This window comes from Phaenicophaeus curvirostris, chromosome 9 (assembly GCF_032191515.1).
Source record: "Phaenicophaeus curvirostris isolate KB17595 chromosome 9, BPBGC_Pcur_1.0, whole genome shotgun sequence".
In the NCBI taxonomy this organism is placed as follows: domain Eukaryota; kingdom Metazoa; phylum Chordata; class Aves; order Cuculiformes; family Cuculidae; genus Phaenicophaeus; species Phaenicophaeus curvirostris.
In genome coordinates this window covers 8,564,307-8,588,974 of record NC_091400.1, presented here as the reverse complement: position 1 = coordinate 8,588,974, position 24,668 = coordinate 8,564,307, and the positions used below count along the sequence as shown (strand labels likewise).

General features: G+C 39.2%; 1 protein-coding gene across 4 annotated transcripts in view; it reads right to left on the bottom strand.

Moving 5' to 3' along the window:
* The window catches only part of ATRNL1 (attractin like 1), a 491,214-nt gene extending 477,331 nt beyond the window's left edge, over positions 1-13,883 (bottom strand). For all 4 annotated transcript variants that reach the window (XM_069863707.1, XM_069863708.1, XM_069863710.1 and 1 more), the window contains exon 1: positions 13,348-13,883. In XM_069863707.1, the coding sequence (XP_069719808.1) occupies positions 13,348-13,595 (248 nt within the window). In that variant the 5' untranslated portion in view covers positions 13,596-13,883. The remainder of the gene's footprint in view (positions 1-13,347) is intronic.
* Positions 13,884-24,668: the final 10,785 nt, after the last annotated feature.

Sequence of the window (24,668 nt, the reverse complement as noted above, 5' to 3'; positions counted from 1 at the left end):
GCCATTACAGAACACAGACAGCAGGACCTGCACTGCCTAAACTGTAGATTTATATGTAAAAAAGGAATATTGATAGATTTGATCAGTTTTATTTACTTAACTTCTTTTCTACCTGCTTTTTCCCCAATGCAGAAAAACATGGAATCTTCAGAAGATGTTCATTTACCATCAGAAATGCTCTCTATGTGTAATTAAAAGTTCTGCTTTAAGGCTTTAATTGTCAATACCCGTTGGTCAGATGCATTTGTCAAGTTATCTAACACAATAGGCCTTTCTATTCATACAATCCTGCAAATTCAGTCCATCAGATACAAAGAGCAGAATTCTGCTTTAGATATGGTCGTGGCGTCACTAGAACAGACAACAGACTGTGGCGTGATTCTCAAAACATCAAGTTATGCCTAGCACCAACAACAGAAAAGGTAAGTTGAGAAATGTCTCCCACAACACCGATAACTTGAGACATTCCTGACAAAACTGTATACTGCTATAGAGATATGCAGATGCTGCTATTTTATTGCAGACAGAAGGAGAATTAATAAAAGATGTTGGTTTTAGTTCAATGAGGCAACAGAAACAGGCTTAAACAGATACACAATCAAATATTCATTTGTCAAACACACACACATTCAAAGATTTTTTTTTTTCCTCCTACCTCTGAGCATATAAAACTATATCAAAAAACATTCATCTAGAATGTTTTTCCTTCTGTGCACTTCACCATAAATTCAAAACCTAAATACTCCAAAATAGTGGTCACAGACCATAGCCCAGCAATTGTTTTGTATTTCAAGAGTTTTTGTTCTACTCCATAGTAAGATTCTAATTTCTCTTCCGCATCCACACCCTATAAAACTCCCAGAGATTTCATAATAGGAAATGTTCTCATTTTTCTAAAGAAGCTTCTGACAAGGTTAAGTTTAAAATATTTTAAGGGAGGAAGGGGAATTCTACTTGAACAGCAGCTCACATTTCCCTTTCCTAATAAGCATAAAACATACTTAAGCAAGTGTTCCCTAGGACATCTCTAACTCAAGGAAATATTTGCAATCACAATCCTAACTAAAAACAGACAGTTGTTAATTATTTTTCCATCCGAGTGCAAAACTAACATAATTAAATCACACCTATGAAGACTGCTTGTATAATAAAGACATTTTCAGCATGGTACAACACCTTAACAGCTTGATTCTAAAGGTATTAAGAAGATAAATACAGCCTCTAACAGTTCATTAGGTAAAAAGATTATTTCACTAATATACTTCTTTTTTTATCATTTAAAAATCCCTCTAAAAAGGACCGATTCTATCCAGCCTTCCTGCAAACTTCAAAAGCATAGGGCACAAAGTATCAGAATGACTGATGGTCAGGGTCACTCCCCCCTATTATTATCCTGACATTCTTTTATTAAGAAGTTTCCTTTTCCTTCATTTAGCTGTAATTTGAAAAATGAACACAAGCATAATAGGTAAATTAGTTCAATATTCTACAACATAACACAGAGATGCACATGTACATAGATACTATATTAAAAAATTACAGGATAATAGACATTTCACCATCTGTACATGAAAGATGCCCTAAATAGATTAGGCCCTAAAATAATAAGCCCTAAAGAGATTTTCAACATCTTAACACTACAATTGCAAGTGCAAAAGTTATGGACAGTCTTATTATTCCTTTTTATACCATAAATCTTAATTTAATAGAAATTGAATAAATTTATTCCTATTCTCTGTCTTAGTATTTTTATTATTAAATATAAATCAATATGAGCTAAATTATTAAGTGAAATATTTGTATTCATATATCATAAAATTATTGCTAAGTTCATAAATGCCTTCTCATAGTGCATACCTTCATAAAAGTTAACCTGTCTCCAAAAGCAATAAATGCTTCCCATCCTCAATCAATTACAAGTCCTAAATCCTATCTTGTGGACACACTCAAATTTCCCCTGTTTCTACAGCACTCCTTACTCTGCATAAAGCCACCTCCTTAGAGAGCTCCTTTCAAACCCACCTGCCTCAAGCAAATACTTCTGCAAGAGTGCAAGAGATGAAACCTCTGAACTGAGTTCATTATCCACACAGCTGCTGAAAATTACTTTCTGAAGTGTATTTCCCCCCTCCCAAAGCTTCAACATGATTAATTAGATGAACAAATACATGGCATTTCTGATTTGCAGACAACACACGTATCCACATGGCCATGCAATTTTCTCTTTGCTGCCTGAGCGAATAACTTTGGAGTCATAAAGTATATGTGCACACAAAACCCTAAAGAACTGCACAAGCAAATCTGGGCTATGTACGATTCAGCATTAGGGAGGGAAACCTATACACTGAAGATGAGCTCACATAGCATGTTAACTTACAAGTTAACATAATGTCAGAAAGCCTCCTAAATACTTCTGTTCTGTTGAAAAATAAAACAAAAAGCACATAAAAGAGAACTCAAAAGAGAGAAAGACTCAAAAAACATAACGAGAAAAATTATCAACAGGGAGGAAAAACTCAAAAGTTGCTGCTTCTTAAAAATTTGTAGATTTTTAAACACAAGAAACCTGAGAATTTCCTTCATCAAACCGTGATGTTTAATTCAAAAAAATATGACTTCAAGTAGCACCAGAATAAGTGAAGTTCAGGCCTGCCATAGCATGACTATGAGAAAAAAAAAAATATTTCTTCTTATGCAGCTTTGCTCATACTTGCCAACAAACTTCTGTGTGTTTTGTCATTCCTGCAGGCTTCAAGTACAATAGCTACTCCATACCCAGTGAATTACATGGACAATAAGGAAACTTGCAGATTAGAAAGTTAGAACATAAACTGTTGATGGGATATCACACACTGCATGGTGCTTTCCTTGATCGTCACAGAAAAATAGACTAAACCTATTTAAAATAAAGAGTAGATGAGGCAGGTCCTTCATCTGCTTTGGTTTTCATTAGCAGATGGAAGTAAATTTAAATTTATGAGGATGATAGGAAAAAAGAGTAACTGTGAAGAGCAACAGGTTGTGTGTGACAGAACTGCATAAAACTTTAAAAACTTATCCTTAATAGGCAAAAACTTTAACTACCAGGGCTTTTTTAATAATAGTAAATAAGGATTTTTAAGATCTTTACGGAGCATGACCTCAAAATTTTCAAGACAATGCAAAGTAAAAATTCAGGGAGATGTTCTCAAATTCCACTTCAGTGCAACACTGCCAGCTTCAGTCATTCCCAGAGAATATAACAAACACTGGCCCTGCTTTCCAGTCCAATTGCTACTTATAAATGCAGTCAATCTCATTTAGAAAACCTAAGTCTATCTTTAAAGTACTATTCTGCTTATGTTCAGCTGCCTGTCACCTCAGAGTTTTATGCCAGAGGATAGATTACTGAAAGCAAATAAATCACAAAAGCAGTAAGTGCACCTCAATGATGTATATAAAGTTGAAAATAAAATAATCCAGCAACGTTTTTGTTAATGAACAGCTTTTGCGAACACCATATACTAAGCTGTTTTTTGCTTGTTCCCCATTTCCCTCCTGTCACCTTTAAAAACAAGTAGACCAACCAACTGCTGCACAGACTCAGTCCAGCTCTGATGTCCTGGCTCATTTGAATGGAGGACACCTTTCAAGATCAATTCTCTAAGTAGTCATCAACCTCTAACCTACATTGGCATTTACACCTGCATTAAGAGAGGCTTCTCATTTGCTCATTGAATGACATATAGTATGTGTTTGGAACTGTCAGTTTGAAATAACACCACAAAACTCCTTAGCTGTGCATCCATAGCTGAATAATAAGCTTCGTATCCTCTCCTACATCGGATTATATTACATAGTAAAGGTCTCAGAAAACACAGCACTTCAATCTACATTCTATATTTATTATTTAGAGAAAAAGAACGTACAATTTGAAAACAGTTCAGTCTTCCTAAAATGAGGGCTGGGACAGAAGTTTGTACCCACTCTCAAGCTTCCATTTCAATTCAGTCACATATTTGTTATGCTACCTTAGACAGCCACACAACTTCAGGTTTCGTAATGTAAACTAACACAAAAAATAACTGACTATTTCTCAAGGCTACTACGATGCTCAGTATCAACTGCTTAAATATGATACCCAGACACAACCTATAATACAGATGTGTAGAGGTCATTCCTTGGATATAGGGAGGGTTTTTTCCCCTGTGAAAACTAGAACAGTTTAAGCAACTTCAAAATTAAGAACTCTAGAAAAATTGTGTCATTTTGATTTTAAAACTGGAGGAATAATCTGTGAGCATTTAAGTGCTACACTATTAAAAATACTGAGGAAGAAAACCCCAAAGTTTTAAATACAGATGTTCTAGATTTAATAGTTATGTCAGCATCAGGTTTTAGAAAACACCTGCAAAAATATTTTCTAGCATAATTGTCTTAAGATATTACAGCTGTGCACACATGTGGAAGTTTGTGTGTTTTCAAAAGCAGCCATTTGTCCAGTATTTATCATTTTTCAAGAACCCTTTCCAGCTCCTGTTCAATGTTTTACGTTACCTTTTAGAAAAGCTTCAGTTGACTTAGGAAGCAAAACAGATCTGCTGATAGAAGCATACTACATAAGCACACAGTTTAATTACAGCAAGCTCTGTGATGCTTCCTATGAAACACACACAACCCCTTTCCCTCTTCCCATAACCACTGTGGCACATCTCACATTTACCACAAATACATTTGATTATCAGGTATCCTCCAAAGCACATTCATCAACTGGGCTTGCACACACAAATATAAATGTAAGCTATTTTGTGTGTTTTGGTTTATTGTTTTGGATATTCTTTGTGATAAAATACATACTTTTACATACATGCATTCTTACTCTATAGATTCAGAAAAGAACAATTAAGGGTGCAAACTATCCTGCAGTTGGATTAATCAGCATTGTAAGCTTACCATATTTTATTCATCACTACTATCCATTACGAAAAGGAAAGTATTTTAAACTGGAGCATGACTAGCAAGATATTATACTGGTTAATTCATTGCTGTCCTTCGATTGAGGGTGGCAATCAATTAAGCCCTTTAGTCTTCTTGTTCCACAGTGCCTTGTGGATTACTTAACACCTTGAGCAGAAACTTTCTGACAAGCTCACCAGCGTATTTAAAGACATTACAAACCCCAGCTGTTCTCCCAGGGTTTTGACCAAAAACATCACTGCTTACATTTTACCGCCGCAGCTGATAATGTACATAGTTAAAAACAGGTTCTTTGTGATATTTCTGATTGTTCTTCAGTCTCAGCGCCTGCATCCAAGTAGTTAGAGGATATACTCATCATAGAATGGTTTGGGTTGGAAGGGACCTTAAAGATTATCCTGTTCCAACTCCCAACATGATCTACTTTTTCATTGAAGGCAATTTAGCCCTTCTCTGGACCCATTCCAGCAGTTCCATATCCTCCTTATGTTGATGATCCTAGAACTGGTCACAATACTCCAGATGAGGTCTCACAAGAGAGGAGGAGCAGCAGAATCACCTCCCTCAGGCTCCTGGCCACGCTGCTTTTGATGTGGCCCAGGATACAGCTGCCCTTCTGGGCTGCGAGCGCACATTGCCGGCTCATGTTGAGCTTCACATCAACCAGCACCCCCAAGTCCTTCAATCACATCATCCCCCCATCCTGTAGTGAAACCACAGATTGCCCCAAACTGCCTCTAGGACCTTGCACCTGCCCTTGTTGAACCTCATGAGTTTCACACAGGCCTACTTCTCCAGCTTGTCCAGGTCCCTCTGTTGTATTAACAGAGAATTTTAAGATGTTTACCCGAGAGTATTCTATAGACCTGGCATCTAAATGACTTTTCAGAGGTCTAAATGACTTTTCAGAGGTCTAAAAGCTTTAACTTTTTCTGACTTCAAAGCCAAACGCAGTTCTTGCACCTTGTGAATGAGCACTATGTAACAGGCAGAGTTGAACTCAGTTCCATCACTTATCAATAAGGTCTCACTCCACACAGAGCCCTGAAATCAATGTAACTCTTATGTCCACTTGTTAGGATTTTAATAACACATAGGGCCACCTACAGTACTAGTTTGAAAATTCCCACCGCTCACCTCTCATGGATACATACACTTTGCTTATAGTTTACCATAGACCCTTCATAACTTAACAGCTGCAGTTCACTGGAGTGGCTGTGTTTTCAGGTATTACCAGAATTTATTTCTCCTTATATGAACTTTGTAGCGTGTTTTCCAAGACAGGACTACACAGCTAACAATAAATTCCATGGACACTAACAGAGAATTATTCTTCAGTACTGCGTGAGTTCTCCAATGCAGGGGTTTTTTAATTGTCTGTGTAGGACTGTTTTAAAGTCAGTTGGTTTTTTGGTTTTGGAGTTTTTATTAGTAGCACTTCAGCTATTAGGTGTAACGATATCCCAAGGATATTCCTGTAGCATCTTGCATTACGTCCTTCCTTTTCTGCCTACATTTTGATACAATTAAATCAATTTCTAGTGCAGTGTGATAGACTGATCCCTCAAAGACTACTCCTACTCATTTTCAAGACTACGTGAGCTACAGTAATGCCTTCCAAAATATGATCATCGTGCCTTCTTTTTGGTTAAAGGAAGCGGGATACACAGTGCGAGACCTTTTATTTTCCAAAAATCATTTTAAAACATAATAACTATTAAATGCTATAACTGGTACAGGCATTTATGTACCATTTATGGATACACTTAAGCATACAGTTGATACAACTGAGCTTTTTACACATGCACAGCAACAGCAACCAGCCTTTGGTGAAATCTGAAGGCCTGACAGGGTCATCAGCCATCTGTTCCCACACTTGTGTGCCTAAGTAATGAACTGCTTAGTCTGCAAACAAACTAGACTCCAGAATCCACAAGTCCTTTGCCTAAATTTCATTTGGTTTCAGCCCTATAGGTGGTTTTACACACAGGAAGGGACTCTCTACATTGTGAATTACCTGCTGCTTGGGGAGGACAGGAGAAGGAAAAAAAAAAAGAAAGCATAGTTCCAACCCAAACACATACATTTATAGCCCCACAATTAAATATCACTCAAAATAGAGGAGGCTGTGTTCAGATCACAGACTGGTTTGAGGAAAGCAAGACCACACATCAGTCCTTTGGTACCAGCAACTCTGAGAAGACTTGCGAGGCAGAAAATAAAGGACTGAGCTGCCAGCACAGTGCTAAGCTTAGACGCATTCTCTGCAGCTGCACGCAGCGGGACTCCAAGCAGCAGGGGAGAGGGTACTCGGCTTCTAAATTTCACCAGTACAACCATTACCAGAAGACAAGCATCTAGCTCTGGCATCCATAGCTGAAGAATGCTGATAAAATCGGGAAGGCTAAAAACAAAGAGAGCAATCAAAGATGGAAAAATTTGTTTTATCTTGAGATGACCTAAGAAACACTCCTCTTCCGTTCAGTATTTTCACCTGCAAAGAGAATGTAGACTGGCAGGCTGAAGGCTCTGCGATGAATGCCTGACTCAAAACATGAGAAAACAGGGCAACTTGGAGACAAGAAGTGAGGTAAAGTAGATTTTCTGGATTAGGAGGATTATGCATTTAGTTTTACTAGTTATAGAAAATAGTGAGGTTAACTAACCAATGGAATAATCGTTAAAAGCCTGTCATGCTCTTCTAATCACTGGAAGTGTTTTCAGACCTGTATGGATGTTTCTCTAAAGCATGTGTTCAACTCCAACAGGTGTTAATTCTGAGTTACCCTACAGCCTGCATAAGGCAGATAATGAGAGGGTTCATTTCTGGTCTAGTCTATGAAAAACAACAGAAAACATTCAAATGGTTTAGTGGTGGACTTGGCAGTGCTAGGTTAAAGGTTGGACTCTATCTTAAGGGTCTTTTCCTACATAAATAACTCTATACAGGAAGTATTAAACAACAAAAAATACAGCCTATTAACAATAACTTTATAAAGTTTTCATAGTGATTGCTTTTCTTTCAAAAAAAGACTTTTCAGTGCAGATGGTTTAGCTTGTAAGAGTACTCTAGTATGCTCATATGGCTTATGCCTCTACATCTCAAAACAAGATTTGAATTTTGAAAAAATATTCCTTACGAATTCAAAACTATTATTCAAACTATCTCTGTATTGCAAAATTTTAATACAGACAGAGAGAATCCCTCATGCTGAAAGAAATATTTTTCAAAGCATCATCACTAAAATACACTTAAATAAAGGTCACATTTTATAAGAAAAATATCATCATCACTGTTGTTTCCACTAGTTTAATAATATCAACACTCAAGCGCTGACTTATAAGGCAATTTGCACATGTAAAAATCTCGCACACAATTCCACTGATGTCAATAAGAATAATTATGCACGTGTCTTGAATCAAGTGCAGGCCGTGCTGATGACAAAGGCAGCTTTGCAACTGATCCTGACTCAGGATTTCACTCTGGATAACAGAGGTTGCAACAGTTTAATGGGGATGTTGTTATACATTAAAAGTTAAGGCAAGCTAAGTTCGTATCATTTCTAAAGGGGACAATTTTCTTTTCCCACCCACACCTGCTCATTCCTGCTGCCTCCTTTGCGTCAATAAGCAACTTAACACAAGGAAGTGACGGGAGGAAACTGAGTCAGCTTGAAAAAGAAGTTGGCTGGGAGGTGGAGAGAGATGTTCCTGTTGATATTTTACAACTTCCAGGGGGAATATTAACACTTACTTAAGAAGCACAAAGATGTAACCAAAGACTAGCCTGAAGGATAAAGTCAACCTTTTTCACAGCACCCTAAACTTCAGCTGCCTGCAGCTAAAAGTAACTTTTTTCTATTACAAATTTGTTTCTTCACAATCTGCAATTTAATGACACTTTTCTCCTGTGAGTCATTCTGCTGAGAGCAGAATTCAGAGTTTTAGATAGAAATAAGGATTTCACCTGGAAGATGAAAATTTTATATCCTTTTAACATTTCAGTTGTGAAGATTCTTGTACTTGCAAGTTGCTTTGTCCTTGAAGAAACCAGAATCTATTAAAGGAGCTCAAGAAATTAAGGAGAAAATGCAGCAGGTAATTTGGAATTGCAATAAAAGCATCTTTAGGCATGGTGTAATAATCAAGCAGATCAATTTGCTCTCTCTGTTACAACGAGGTAACTAGGACTAGGCAAAGAAGATTAACTGAAACGTAGGTACTCAAAGGTGCTCACCTACCCTGTACAGTCTGCTTGATTAGATTTGCCAACTGGGATTTACCAGTTAACAAACAATGCCAACCATATGAAGTTACAATCTACTTTTTTAAAGACAGTATTTTAGAAAACTGGATATTCCCAGTCATATTCAAAAACTTAACAGGAAAAGCAGTTTTATCCATATATTTTTCTCTAAACACCAGTGTCCAAACCAGAGCTAGAGAAATAGGTAACTTTTTGCTCCAACCTGAAGGAGGCTTGGTGTTTTTTCCCCTTATAAGAAGTCATTCTGCGAGTAGCAAAGCTAATGAAACCTGTTTTCCTCTAGTGCTGCATCTCAAGATTGATTGACTTTGACATCTAAATACGGATAAGCTGTGACTGCAGCTTTTCCTTCACTTGGGCCATTCATAATGTTTGTCTCCCGAATTCCCTGGAGTCGCAAGACAACTGATTTGGGCAGCCTTTCCCTCTCCCTTCTGCCCAAACTTATATCATCATGAAAACTGTAACCAACCAACAAATTCAAAGGTATAAGATAGGGGAAGAAAGAATGGCAGATGCAGCATTAAAAATGTCATTTCCTTAATAAATCTATCTATCAGAATAAAACTGGACTCTGTGCCTTTATGCTTGTGGGTTTGTCTACATCTTGGGAATTGTGCTGTCTGAAGCTCCCCGCTATAAAAACAGAACCTGCTCACCCTTTGGCTTTCTTATCTTTCACCTGTACCCTGTAAGCAGGAAGACAGAATTCCTTTCTCCTCCCTTTTTATAACTAAATTCCTAGATCCTAGCCTAGATCATGTTGAAAAGTAACTGACATAGACGTGAATGCAATGCATTAAGAAGGGCAACACTTCCATTCACATAATGAATCACCACACGCTTCACAATAGAAAGACTAAATACAAAAGCAGATAAATAAGAACAATAAAATAGTGCCATAGAATCCTTTTGCCCATTTTTTTCCCATCCATCCTTCTTTCACCCAGTCCAGAGCAACATTTGCAAAGGACTTTGCTTACTCGGTAGTTCTCTCACAGGGAAAAGGCAAGGTTACCATAGTATTGTCAATTAATTTGGACACTTGACTGATCAATTATTTTTGATGTCTCTCTGCTATGTTGTTATTTCTCAGTCTAGAAAAGAAATAAAGCAAAGCCAAAAATACTACATACCTCTCACTAAAGAGTTAATGGTCCCAAGTTACGCCTAGGTAGAGTATTTCTCTTACTATAACGATTTTCATGCCTGCTAATGCAAGTCCTACAATAGTGAAAGTAACCACACTTCATTGACATGAATAAAAATACAGACCCCTTTATTTTCAAGTATTTAAACTTAAAAGTTAAAAATCTGTTTCCCCAAATAATCGAGTGACAGAAAACAGCTTTTACACACATCTAGTTTAGGTCATTAAAAATTCAGTTTGCATCTTGCCTAATAGAGTCACACCCAGCCACCTCAAACTGCTGAAACCTTGAAAGCATGTAAATGTTTACAATAATGCACAAGGTTCTATTAACGCTCCTATAGACTGTATCTGCAGCCTGTAAATTAATCGTTATAATAGCTAAGCACGCTTTTCAGTCTTTGTGTCATTCTGAAACATTCTTCATAACAATTCTTACTTACAGAAGCAACTGCTACAACAGCAATGCACATCCAACATAACTTGCCAAGTGCAAGCATCACCGCTGCAGAAGTCCAACCACGGCTCCTTGTGCATAAAGCAGACACTCATGCTTCACAGAAACAGTATGCAAATGTTCCACAATAATACTCAAACTATCAGTTGTCACAGAAGCCAGAAAAGTCTTCAATCACATGGCCGTAAGGCAAACTAACATTCAGTTTCCAACTCTTCATTTGGAAGGGGAGAGACTTGATTCATCATCCATTCAACACCCATCTGAATTATCAGGATTCAAAATACAACCACTCCGAGTCACCGCTTGCGTTGAACACATGTGAACATATTTCACATCAGCCCCAACTCACAGCACTTCACTTGAAAAGCTTTAAATCTTAGGATGCTTATTTTCATTGCAGAGTATATTTTGCTTCTAAGAATATAAATTAAAGATGAACTATCTAGAGACCCCTATAAAAGTGTCCTCAGGAAAAAAATAGGTCTCCAACATAATAGAAACAGCTTGTTTTCCATGATAAAAATCATAATGCAAGCATCACAGTCACTTCTAAAGCTAAGCATGTAAGAATATAGAGAAGTTAATGACAAATCTATTCTGATTTCACCAAAATGCCTCAAAAGACTCACCAAAACAGCACATCCATTAGGCACTGCGCTAGCTTAGCTCAGCAGAGATGCTCTTCCAACATTCGGGCAGAACTTCCTCTAGGTGGGGATGGATTATTAACTTTCTATCAGAAGTGAAAATGTAACCACTGTGCCTCCCCACCCGACAAATACAGCCAAAGCAAAGGAACTCATAGGTGTTAACAGATAATCCAGGAAATACCTGTAGAGACTGGATAACGGTTCCAGTAACTATCAAGAGAACAGACTAATTCACAACAAGCTTTGAAATGTAAGAAATGAAAATCTGCTCCAGCCTTCGCACTACTGGTGTTTGTTGTGCGCAGCATCAAGACAAAAGATAGCAGTAATCTCTTTAAAGGAAGGAAATAATAGCTCTGCAAACCTGTCTCCTGCAGCTCATCACACAAAGAAGATTCACCTGGGCCTCCTCACTCTCAATCCCCAGCAATTAGCCCATTGTTCCACAGCACAGAGCAAGACAAACCCCAAATCCTAAACGCACACAGGCAACAAATGACCAAACTTAAAGTCTTAGTAGCAAGTTCATATGCAGATAAGGTATTTGATTTATATTACATTCATAGCTCAGTTAAGAGTCTCACTGATGGAACAATCCATCAGGTATTACCCGTGAATTGTTTCTTCCTCAGAACCTTGCCCTTTGCTTCAGCACAAGTCTGACTCCCAGCTACTCAACTTCCCAAACTAACAAGTTATTGGATTTACTCTTTGTTTATTTAGTGGTGAATGGCCTTGGATTAAATGTTTAATGGATGTAAATTATATAACTTAATTTTAGTGCTTAAAGAGAAAACTGAAGACATTTTAAAATAGAAAATTATTGATAATTCTACCTATTAAAGTACTTTCCAAAGGCAAAATTTTAAGTCTGTAAGACACAGCCTCACCAATATATTGTTCCTAGCTAGATATCGGAACACCTTCCAGCTGTGTGTGTCAACACACTTAATAGAGTTCCAGCCTTTAATGGATGTTTTACAAGGGAATGAAATGACATGTCCTGTCCAAGGTTATGCAGTGAAGTAACAGCAAACAGTATTCTTCATAGCCAGTCTTTACATTGATAGCAAAGGGGGTGGGAGGCAAGTGAGAGCCCTATAATTTATATCTTCTTTTCCACTACATAAAGAAAAGCAAGTGCCAGGGTGTGCTTCCTTCTCACTGATAAATGACTCTGTATCACATCCACTTTTAAGAAGGAGAAGGTAGATGTAGCTTTCCTGGCCACTAGCTCCTTTTGCAAAAATATGTTATTGTGTTTTTATTTACCACTCTCTCCTCTCCTGCAAACCTTGTCAGGAGTGATGTATATTACACTAAGTTATATTTGTTTATTTGTTTTATCCTGAATGTGCCTGACTAATGTCCACTTAGCGAAAGCTCTTGGGGGAAAGGGAGGAAGACTGGAATGATGACAACACTTTCACTCTCCAGAAGGAAAAAAGTCATTCAAATCCACCAGTAATTTTTGCTCCCATAAAGTGCACATGTCATTTCCATGGGACTTCCAGGAGGGACAGCAGAGACACAGCTTTAGGCCGATTCCTCCTCTGTTCCCAGCAAGCGGAGCAGCCTATTTTCAGCAGTGAAGTGGGAAGAGTTTCCCACCACAGGACTGCGTCCTATGTTCTTCGAGCGAAGGACCGTGAGGTGGGGGAGCCTATTTTGTCCTTAACTTCCACCACACAGCAACAAAATCATAGCAAACACATGCACAAAAAAAACCAAAACCAGACAAACAAACAAAAAAAAACCAAAACCAACACAAACCCCAAAACACCAGGCAAATGAAAACGGCAGGAGAAGGGGGTAAAGGAGGGAGGTGGAAGAGAAGGGGGCAAAGGAGGGAGCAGAGACTTACTTGAACCTGCCCTGGCAGTGTTGGCACTGGTCTCCCACCCATCCCTGGTCGCAGACGCAGGTGGAGTTGACACAATGACCCGAGAAGCAGGAGATTTTGTCGCAGGACTTGGACTGGGACACCTGGGCGTAGAGGGCCAGGTACAAGAAGCCGTAGAAGAGCAGCCAGCTGTTGAGATCCAGGAGCGAGGAGAGGCAGCAGCAGCAGGACGAAGAGGGGAAAGGTCCCGTTCTCCTGCCCGGGTCCATCTTCGCCGCGGGTACCACGAGCCGCGCGGCGATGGAGGAGAAAACAATCCAGCCGGGGAGATTCAAACCCCCCGCTTCCTTCTCTCTTCCCTCCCTCCCTCCCTCCCGGCCCCAGCGCTGCCTCCTCCGGCCCTTTCACTCCCGAGGGGATGCCCTGCAGCCCCCAGCCATCAGCCCCTTCTCTTCGCCGTCCTCCTCAGGGCTCATCGCTCCCGTCTTCTTCCATGGAGGAGGAGGAGGAGAGCTGCCTCTTGACCTTGCGTTTTCTCCTCGCCGGAGACGCCGGGCGTGCACACACACTCTCTCACTCACTCACACAGACACTCACACACGCACACAGCCCGCACCGTGCAGCCCCCCGGCTCCCCCTCCTCCTTTGTGGTCCCTCTGCTCGCCGCGCACACGGAGACGACGAGGAGGAGGAGGATGGGATGGAGGATGCTGGGGCCGCTACAGCACCCCGCACCGGCCAGGAGGGGGGGACCAGCAGCGAGGGGGAGGGACGAGGAGCTCCGATCCCCTCTCCCTCACCAGCCCCGCCGGGGAGAGAAGCGGGAGGGGGGGGTTAACCGCCCCGCCGCATCCCGGCTGACAGCTCCCAAGCAGCCATTTTTACAGGCTAATTGTCACCTCCTCGCAGAGCCGCCTGCCGGCTCGAACGCCTCCCCGCCGGTCCCTTTGGACCCGGCCCTCCGGAGGGAGGGAGGGAGAAGCGGGGCGGGGGGAGCGAGGATGCTGCCGGCACCCCGCGGCGGGGGCTGCGGCCGAGCCCCGCTCTCCCGGAGGCGGCCGGGGCTGGGACGGCACCGACCCCGGCTCCACGGAGCCTCCTCGGGAGCGGCAGGAGCCCAGGGGGCGGCAGGAGCCCGGAGCCCCCAGCCCGGAGCATCTCCCGGGGCTGCGGTGCCTCCATCCCTGCCCGGGCCGGGGGTGGTTCAGAGGGTTCTTTGCTTTGAAGCCGTCGCGGTTAATGCAAGCGGGGGGGATGCTACAGCTGGTTTGGAAATCCTGCCCTTCCCAAGGTTTACTCCATCTTTCTCAGATCAAGGCGTTGCCTTCCTTTTCCAGCCCGATGAGAGGTGACTAAAGTTCTTGGCTTTGAGCGGTTATGGTAATAAAGTTGTGTAAAACATCCTTTTTCTCTGCAATTCTGCCATCCGCAGCTCATATTTTCAACTTTGCTATAACCTGTTTTTCTTTTTACATTTGTTTACAACATATAAATATAATAATGAGCCCTGCGGTCAAGCAATGAAGAAAATAACAACAGTGAGACCCTCTGAACCTTTCCCCTAATGCTGAAATGCAGAATTTATGACGTGGTGTGTGCAGGTTTGTTTTAGCTATTGAACAGTCGTTTACGGTTGGAGTTGATGATCTCTAAGGTCTTTTCCAACCTAATGATTCTATGATGTCTCTGTTCCAAGAAGATAAAGACAGAGCATTTAATTTCATCTCCTGGTACCACCTCAAAATAGATAGGTCCAAATTAGAATCCAAAATCAAACCCAAACAGAGGCTTTTTCAGCTTCTGCTGCTCTTGCCCTTGTGGAGGAATTGTTTGGGGTTTGGTTTAGCCTGTTTTCACAGGAATGTCATTAAAACACTTGAATTTCCAAAAAAAAAAAAAAAATCAAAGTACATGAGTACTACAGTAAGCAGCACAAGAACATCCAACAGTATCTAATCTGTACTTGGTTGTGATGTACAAGTTGGGACATCAGAGCTAAGCACAACACAAAGATCACAGAGAAACACATTGTGCCTTAAGGAGTTTACAGTCTTGACAGAGGGAATACCTGAAGGTGTGGGGGGAAAACAGAGATGAAAAGCAATTTGTCCACTTTCATTCCAGAGGATGTCAGGAGGCCCACAAGCTGCTCTCAGTCCAGGACCCTGTGCATTGTCTTTCAAACAGAGCTGAGATAGATCAGGTCATTGTTTGGGATCAGACACATTTCTTAGCTACTAGACATTTCTTTCGATGTGTTTTGAAATGAATTGGTGAGTTTGTGCGAAGATAGGAAATGGAAATTTTACTGTGGCTTTATATTTTATGAAAAAAAGATGAGGCCAGGCCTTTGTCAAAGAGTCTGCTAATTGTACAATATTACATGTGATTAAGGCTGCCAAACAACTGTCCTCTGTTAAATAACATTATGAGACCAGAAATGCAATTAATATGAGATTATAGTCCAAGACACGATCAGTCCAAGATTAAGCAATAGTTCTACTTACCACGCAAGGAAAGAGATTCCTCCTCTGCTTTCTCAATTCCTTTAGACCAAACAAAAATGTTCTAATGTCAGAACTATCTTTTTCTCAGACTAAAAGAAGATTTTGGTTCACATCAACATGTCAGCTGTATTTTTTAAATTAACATTCACAGCAAAGCTAAGCTCTCAACAACCCTTTACCAGGTAAAAGATCTATTCAGAAGCACAATGATCAGTGTCCGTTTGTGCATTAAATGCCAAATTCCTTTTTCAGTAATGAATGAAAAAATACTCCAAAACAAAATTAAAACAAAAAAAAGCACATCAAGAAATACAAATTTACATTGGGCAAACTTAAAACAGCTTTTTAGATGATTCTGTAAAGCCAGAGGAAAAACACAAGGAGACCATCGGGATTTTTTTGGTGTCAGGTGGATTTAACAGATCTGGCTGAAAGAAGTCAGATCTGTCAATCCTTTCATCGTTACATGTGTATCTTGAAGTTCCACTTTTCTTGGAATTGTGACATTTTACACCTTTCATCCTTCCAGTTCTTGGCACAGAAATCATTTACACTTTTAAAGGACTAATGTACTAAAGCATCTTGGGTAGAATTTACAACTTTTGAATTTGAATAACTTCTCAAAAGTTTTTGGTTACTGTTAAAAAAAACAAAACAGAAAATGAGATTACAGACTAGAGGACTGATGTAGAAGGTTATGTGAACAAAACCTTTCAAGAAAATATCCATTGTAGTAGGAAAGTAAAATAAAACAAATAAGTATAAAGGCTTTTTAGCTATAACTATCAAAACCTAAATTCTAGTATACAAGGAGGAAAACATGGATACGTTTGTGTTCATTCAGGAAAACAGCCTAAAGTATGTTTACAGATCTATACCATTGCTGTTATGAGGCAGGATGGAATGGATAAATGGAAACAGCCCTCAAGCACAGACTTCTTCTGTTGTTCAGGATTTCTGCAAGACCCCAAGGACAAGATATAGCAGAATCCATCCTCTCCTTCATGCACCACCCCCGCCCCCCTCCCTGCTCTGCTGACCCTCTCCACCAAGCTAATATCAATCAAGCCTTGCTGCAGCCTTTCCTTAAGAATGCTTAATACTACTTACAGTATCCACTGCAGATGTGTTTTTGCAGTAATATTGAGAAGAACAATATAACTGGCTGAACAGAAGAGGGGGGGAAACGATTACCTTTGTGGTTGACCTCTTTGCAAGCATGTTAAGAGAAACAAATGTTTCCTATGCCCTTGCCCTTCTCCTTGGGACAGACATTATCAGACTCATTAAGTGAAAGGGGGCAAGCTCTGCACTGCTTCTGGGCAGGGATATATAGATCTGTGCTGGCCTTACGACATATCGGTAAAACTAGCATGTAGAGAACTGTAGTGGAGGTAATAGCTGCAGAGTGATCAGATAGAGTTTCAAGAGCTGCTCTAGCTTAACACATCAGATCAGCCCACAGACCTTACAGTATGTGCTGCACAGGCTTCTTACTGAACCTTACAAGTGTAATTTGTCTCTAGGCTTTCCTTTTTCTTTCCAGATATACACACAGCTCTTTGGATGGAGGGCAACAGAAGGCTTATTTTTTTTTCTAAATCCCTTGCTAATTTTTCACTGAGTGACACTGAGTCACCCTAACCATTCCGTACAACCCCGTCTGATATTACGGAATCATAGAACCATTAAAGTTGGTAAAGACCTCTAAGATCATCCAACCATCAGCCCAACACCACTGTGCCTACTAAACCACATCCCTAAGTGCCACAGCTACACATCTTTTGAATGCCTCCAGATTCAGCGACTCCACCACTTCCCCGGGCAGCCTCTTCTAATGAGGTAAAACAAATTTATCTCTGTTCAGCAGATTCTATTGCTAACTGAATAATGCGTGTTACAATTTTCCGTTCATGTTTGCCTTATCTGGTAAGTCAAGCATCAGTTTTATAAGATTAAAATTATAAGTCTTCCCTTGACTAGTCTTTTTCTGTTTAAAAAAAAAAACTGGAAAGAACTAAAGTCCACAGAAAATTCACTGGCACCCTTCTAAAATGAAACCTTTCTATAAATTCTTACCTTTCTTAACATCCATGCATGTATTTTGCTGCAGCAGTAAGTCGCGTTGTTACTGTCATCTCCTGTAAGTATTGACGAGCAAACTGCCATACAATAAAGACTGTAAATGCTGTAGGAAGGTTACCAAACTCAGAAAGAACTATAAAACAAAGGACCAGGAAATTAATATTTATGTTATTTTAACAAAAGCCAATCTGGACAAAAAAAATTAGGGTCAGTTCTATATTTTTGCACACGTGCATAAGCCAAAGTGCAAAATCTATTCCACAAAGAACAAGTCAGACTTCTACTGAAGAGTTTGTTCCTTTGCCAATTTTTTTTTCATCAAGGTAAAAAAAAAGTGATTATGTTTTTCCACACTTTTTTAAAATGGAGGACTTTAGATCAAGAATAATGTGGTAAATTACAAGTTTGCTTCAGGTCCATTTAAAACAAAAAGAGGCTTCAGAAAAGTGGAGGCACTGGACAAAACCAAGTTCTATCACCACTGACAGTGACATTATCAATATTTGAAACACCTGTCTGCTTCCAAATAAAAGTCCACTGAACCAGAAAATAAAATCATATTATGTTTGTGGGTTTTTTATGTGCACTTTCTGTACACATGCAAAAAATTAAATAGCCAAGCTATTCCTGATAGCCTTTCCATCTATGACAGAATGAGTCTGTTGACATTGAGTTTGGCTCTTAGGATCATGCTTTAATTTTTTTTTTTAAATGAAAGGTTTTCAGATGTCTTTCTACTGAATAGATGTGTAATTGTGTGCCATGCTGAAGCCTTGATACATGCTACAATATGTTACAAATTATCTGGAAAACACTGACATTTTCCACTGCAAATGTCCCTTCTGCCGAGTATTTTTCTCTACATCCATTCTGCTGCATTTCTTTTTTCACTGCTATTCCTTCTGGAGTTTTTCACAATCCTGTTTAATCTTGACTAAGCTAGGGCATTTTTTCCTTGTCTGCAAAGCTCCATCTCTCAATTCAACCTTTCTTACACATCATTAGTAGGTATTCTGAATTTATCCAATACCCTTAATGATCCCAAAGGGGCATGGCTATTAGACTTTTTCTAGCTGAGAAAGCATTCACTTTGAGTTATTTTCTCTCATTCTTTTCTAAATTAGGAAATAATCTTTGGGATTCATACCACTGCTGCTTTTATTTCTGTATTTGTTCATTCTGTTCCTAAGTTTCAGCAAAATGCTGAGGTTCCCACATTTTTCTGGATAACAATGATTTCAAAAAAAGCCTTGCTAAAAGATTTTGAAAATCAAAATAAACAACACGATCCATTTTTCTCTTATCCACTATTTTTTCCTTGTAAGCTTAGGAAGACTGCATTTATTATTAGTGGGTTACTGTTTTTTCCTCATCACATTATACGTCACCCAAGAGCTTTGAATGTCCTGCACCAATTCCTTCAAAGACTGCTAAAGCATGAGTTCTCAGTCCATATTTTCAGGCTCACAAATTTCATCTCTTTGGAAAAAGAAACATAAAGAGTGAAATGTGAGGTAACTTAAATCACGAGTACATTCAGTATTTTGATTAATACAATTTCCATCTATATATTTAAATCACAGTTCAGAATGGTACTGCCTAGTATCAGTTTTGCTGTTTCAGTATAATCTTATGTTGATTCCTTACTCTTCTTTTAAAAAACTTTTATCAATGGCTACTGCAGCAACCTCTCTAGTACTTAATTTCTCCATGCTTTGTTTGAACTCTATAATGGAATCATTTGCTTTTCCTAAAATTGCATTTTCCTTTCCAGTTCCTACTCTTGGACCCTAGTGAATTTTTCTGTTCATTCCTTTTTATGTATTTAAAAAAAAATACTTCTTTCTTTTCTCCGTTAGTACTTGAGTAGTTGTACTATTAAAGTTTGTGAAGTGATACTTGCAAAAAAATAGAAGGATAATGAAACAAAAATTGTACAAGCCATAGCAGAATCATAGAATAAAACTGTGCTCTCTTTTGCCATGGATTTGCATAAAATTGGCAAAAATGAGAGGCTGTACATACATTGGTCCCTGTCTTGTCTGCTGTATAGGTGTCAAAAAAGAATTTTGAGGTTTTCCCTCAGTATTAATGTCAAAACAGCCATTACATGCCAAGAATGTAATTGGCATATTGTATTAATTCCTTGAAATTATTTTCAGTAACTTGAAGAAGTAATTCTCATGTATAAATATAATATTTTGACAAGCACACAAGCAATTACTTAATTAGCTTCAGACATTAATTTTCATGAAGATATAAAGTAACACCTTCCATACCTGCATTTTGAAATAGTGATAGAAGTAACCATTATTGATAAGGACCTTATTTTCCTGAGGTAACAAGTCTTACATATACGTAGGCATATGGGTATTGTCACAAAAGAGCAAAACATCTTCACATCTGGCCTGGCCTGTTTCTGTACTTGCACTGGGGTGACTGCCAGTAGGACATGAGTGAAGAAACTCCAAGTAGAGATGGTCAGTATCTGTACTCTCATCTAGGGGTAAAGGCCAGGATCATGCCGGGGGGAGGTTTGGCAAAGTAAAGCATCAACACCTAAAGCGTAGAACCACAAACACTGCAAACTGAGGGGTACATGCTAGACCTGATGGAGTTAATATCCCAGTGTGACCTAACTGGCATTGCAGAGTTGTGGGTGGGTAACCAGCAATGCTGGAATGTAATTACGGAAGGGAAGAGCAAATTCGAGAAGGATAGCTGTAGGAAGGGTCGGATGTTGTGCCCTGCATAGGGCTGATTTACTTCTCCTGAGGAAAAAGTGAAAGGAAGATATGTGACATACTAGTTGAAATATGGGACAGAAAAAGAAGAAAGTGCACACAGTGATAGGTTTGTCATAGAATCATAGAATGGTTTGGGTTGGAAAGAACCTCAAAGGCCATCCAATTCCAACCCCCCCACCATGGGCAGGGACACCTCCCACCGGGTCAGGCTGCTCACAGCCCCATCCAGCCTGGCCTTGAACACCTCCAGGGATGGGGCAGCCACGATTTCTCTGGGCCACCTGGGCCAGGGCCTCACTACCCTCCCAGTAAATTTTCTTCCTAATATCTCATCTAAATCTACCTTCTTTCAGGCTAAAACTATTCCCCTTCATCCTATACCTGCACTCCCTGATAAAGAGCTTTTCCCCATCTTTCCTGCAGGCCCCTTTTAAGTATTGAAAGGCTACTATAAGGTTTAAACCAAAGATTTTCTGATCAAGAGGCTTTTTCAATAGAGCAAATATTGTAGGTATCCAGAGGTAAAGGTCTGCATGGCAGGACCCAGTGGTTAGATGGGAATACAGCTGTTTGAGGATCTGTTTGAAAATGCAGTAGGGCAGGACATAGATTGTCTTTTCAATTCTTCAGATGTGCTAGAGACTGCTTTTTTCTTTTATGAAGTGGAGGAAATTACACAGAAAGTAGCTATTTTAGATTTAATTCAAATTCTGTAGGAGGAAGCGGTTGAGAAACTTAAAGTGGAAGTTAATTCAAGAGAAAAAGATCATAAAAATGATAAGTCTTCCATTCTTCCTCTAAATTGCAAATAACAAAATAAGGGTAATGGACTTCAAATAGCTCAGGGAAATGCAAGTATCTGAGAAGTGATAAGGAAAAAAGAAATGCAAGAGATAAAGGCACAACAGCAAATTATCCTAACAGGGAGGAAAGATTAGAAGTACATAAAAAATTAATGTGATTGCATCAAGAACTCTTTAGCAATCTGAAAATCTAAAAGAAAATCATAAAATATAGAAAAAGGGACACATATATAACAGTAAGTACAAAGAAATAGCACAAGCAAGCCAGAATAAAATAAAAAATGCTGAAACACAGACCGTCACAAGTGGCATGGCGATATGCATATTCGGCCCAAATGGGACAGATCTGCGCTCGAAATTGTAATAAATCCTATACTGCTTTGTATCGGAAGACTGCTGTTTTCCACAAGGATTACTGCACATTGCAGTGGCTCGTGAATCGGTTTTGACCCGGTTTCCTCCCCAGATTCTCCATCTCATACTGATGCTGTAGTTCTTTAAGTTGTCTAAAAGCAATTTCACAAGAGTGAAGCAAAGACAGATGGTGGAGTCGCATTTTCTCAGGTGTCTTTCCCAGCTTTGTTGACTTTAACTGCTCGCTGTCATTACAAGACTAGGCATGTGTCTGGCCCACTGAAATGAATTCCATGTATCACAGTTTACTTCTGTCAGAGTTGCACGTGGTCATGCTAAATATTAAAAAGATGTCCAAAACAAGATTATGAAATATGATTCTTTACTACATCCCATGGAGCAGATCTGTGGCTTCATCACTGCCAAGAAAAGTTATTACCTGTGCAGCAGCATGAAGATCGAGAACCACATCATGAAAGGTAACACTCTGGGTGGGTTATACCACTAACTACGAAGAGTTTTGTTATGCCATGAAGACAAATAGCTGCAGGCTATAAGAATGTCTGAGAGTAGGAAGGTTTAATAATATCACACTGAAAAAATTTTTACACAAAGTATGCCTATTTCCCAACACTGTTTTACACAGCAGTATAATTAAGTTTATTGCATTTTGTGCTTCTGTATTTTCTCCCTTTCCTTCACTTTTCCAGATTCTGGGAAGACTGCTTTGTCATTTATCAAAAAACAAAGTAAGAAAAACCATAAGTTGAGTTGAGCCACTTTCCATCTATTTAAATAATTCAAATGTCTAATTACACAACATAGGATCATTTGTAGTAAACTTTGTCTGCATAATTTACTGACTGAAGAGCTACCACAATGTAAGGCAAGAAAGTTTTGACATTCACTTAAAGCTCTAACTTAGTGAAAACAAATTGATCTTATCTGTTCACTTTCTTTGTTGTTTTTATCAACCTGAACACTCTTTTCCCATGATTTCCAAATTTGGCCTTTTATTTATTTTCCATGTTTACCCTAGAAAAATACAGGTGGGTTTTTTTTAGTAATCTGAGGGCAGTTAGAAGTAATTCTAAACTGAAAGAAATAATAACAAAATACTCCTCACTTTTACATGAGGAGAATTTAAGAGTGCACCCTCTTCAATGAAAATGTAGATAGTAAAACAGAGCTTATAAAGCTCTTTTGACAATGATTAAAGACCAAAATGGTATGTTTATTGTACTTGAAACAAGAGTTTCTCTTGGGGTTATGATCCTTGTTTAACAGGCCAGTCCGCCTTTATGTTTTAAATTGGATTTTAAAGTAAGTGTTCTTCAACCTGTTAAACCTATCCTCCTACTGCTGTCTCATTTTGTATTATCTGAATTACTTTTTTAAAATGAAACAACACAACGAACCAAAACAACCACCCAGAAAATAATCTATATCCTTTTTTATATATATATATAATTCCATTAGCATTCATGGTTCTTTCAAAGCAGCATAGGGCAGAGATCTCATGTAAAGAACAGGTCTATTGTTTATGCTTTACAAAAGGACACTTACCTCTTTCACCCATCGGTCTGTGTCAATCTGACACTGTCCTGTTAGAATACACATGTGCACACATACAAATATGTATCTGCACACAGTACCACGCTTCTAACGTTTTTTTAATTGTTCCAGGCTTTTTGTTTCTGTTTGGTTTTTGTTCATATATCCTCATCTCCATACACACGTTATTCTAGGGGCTGCCTGTATGAAGAACAATGATCCCGGTGTTTCTCCAGCTGAAAGGGACTATCTACAGTCAGGCACCAAAAATGCCTCAAATTAAAAGGCTGTTTCATGTCCAGGGTTGTGGATGAACACCTGCCAAATATAAAATGAATGGTTATTTTATAAATAGCAAGACAGTATGGATGTTCCCTGCAAGTATGAATGCCCCCATCCCTCTCAAGAAGGTCAGCAAACTATAGCAGCGGAACAAGAGCGTATCAAGCGAAGGGTAAGTTTAGATCTTGAGCTTTCGTAGGTTTGTATGGTCTACAATTAAAGAGAATAAATTCAGGAATTACAGTCTGGGCCTCGAGGGAAAAGTATTTAATGAGCCTTTGTTGCCTGCTTGCCTCTTAACTAGAAGAAAACATTGGTAGTACAGTTAGTTGTACAGCAAAGGCAGCAGAAACATCTTACTGGGATCATGATAGCAGTTCACACCCAAGGACTTCTAAAAGCAGCAAAGCACTGTGTGGTTCAGCACTGGTTAAATCCTGAGGAGTTGTTGCTGTCTTGACCTTCAAGGGTTGCATAAATACAGAGGTGATGTAATGAATGTTGGAGAAAAAAATTATCATCATGTTTAGAGATCTCAAAAGGAAGATGAACATTAAAAAGACAGACTTTATCCCAGCATGGAAATGTCATGACATTCATTTCAGCCTGCCGTCACCCAGATCTGTGAAATGTTGGGGTACCTCCAAGAGAAGACCTTTCATGCATGAAAGTAATTTGTAAAGACTAACAGAAAACTTGAATGTAAGAAACTATGACCTCACATTTGTGTCTTTCTTGATCACCCATTTGGGATCGAGAATCAGATCAGAGAATCCTCCTCTATATTCACATATTTGGGTCTAAAGTTAAGATCTGTTTATATGCTGGTTAGCAAGGGAATAGCTCTGGAAAAAGAAAATGAAAGGAGTCTTCCTGCAAAACAGTAATGAAGAGGAGAAAGTATGTAAACAGACCAGTAACAGTACACTATTTGAACAGTGCGCAAAATAGAGCCCAGACTCTCCAAACCTCCGTAATATACTGCTTATGCATATTTCAGTCCTTTATTG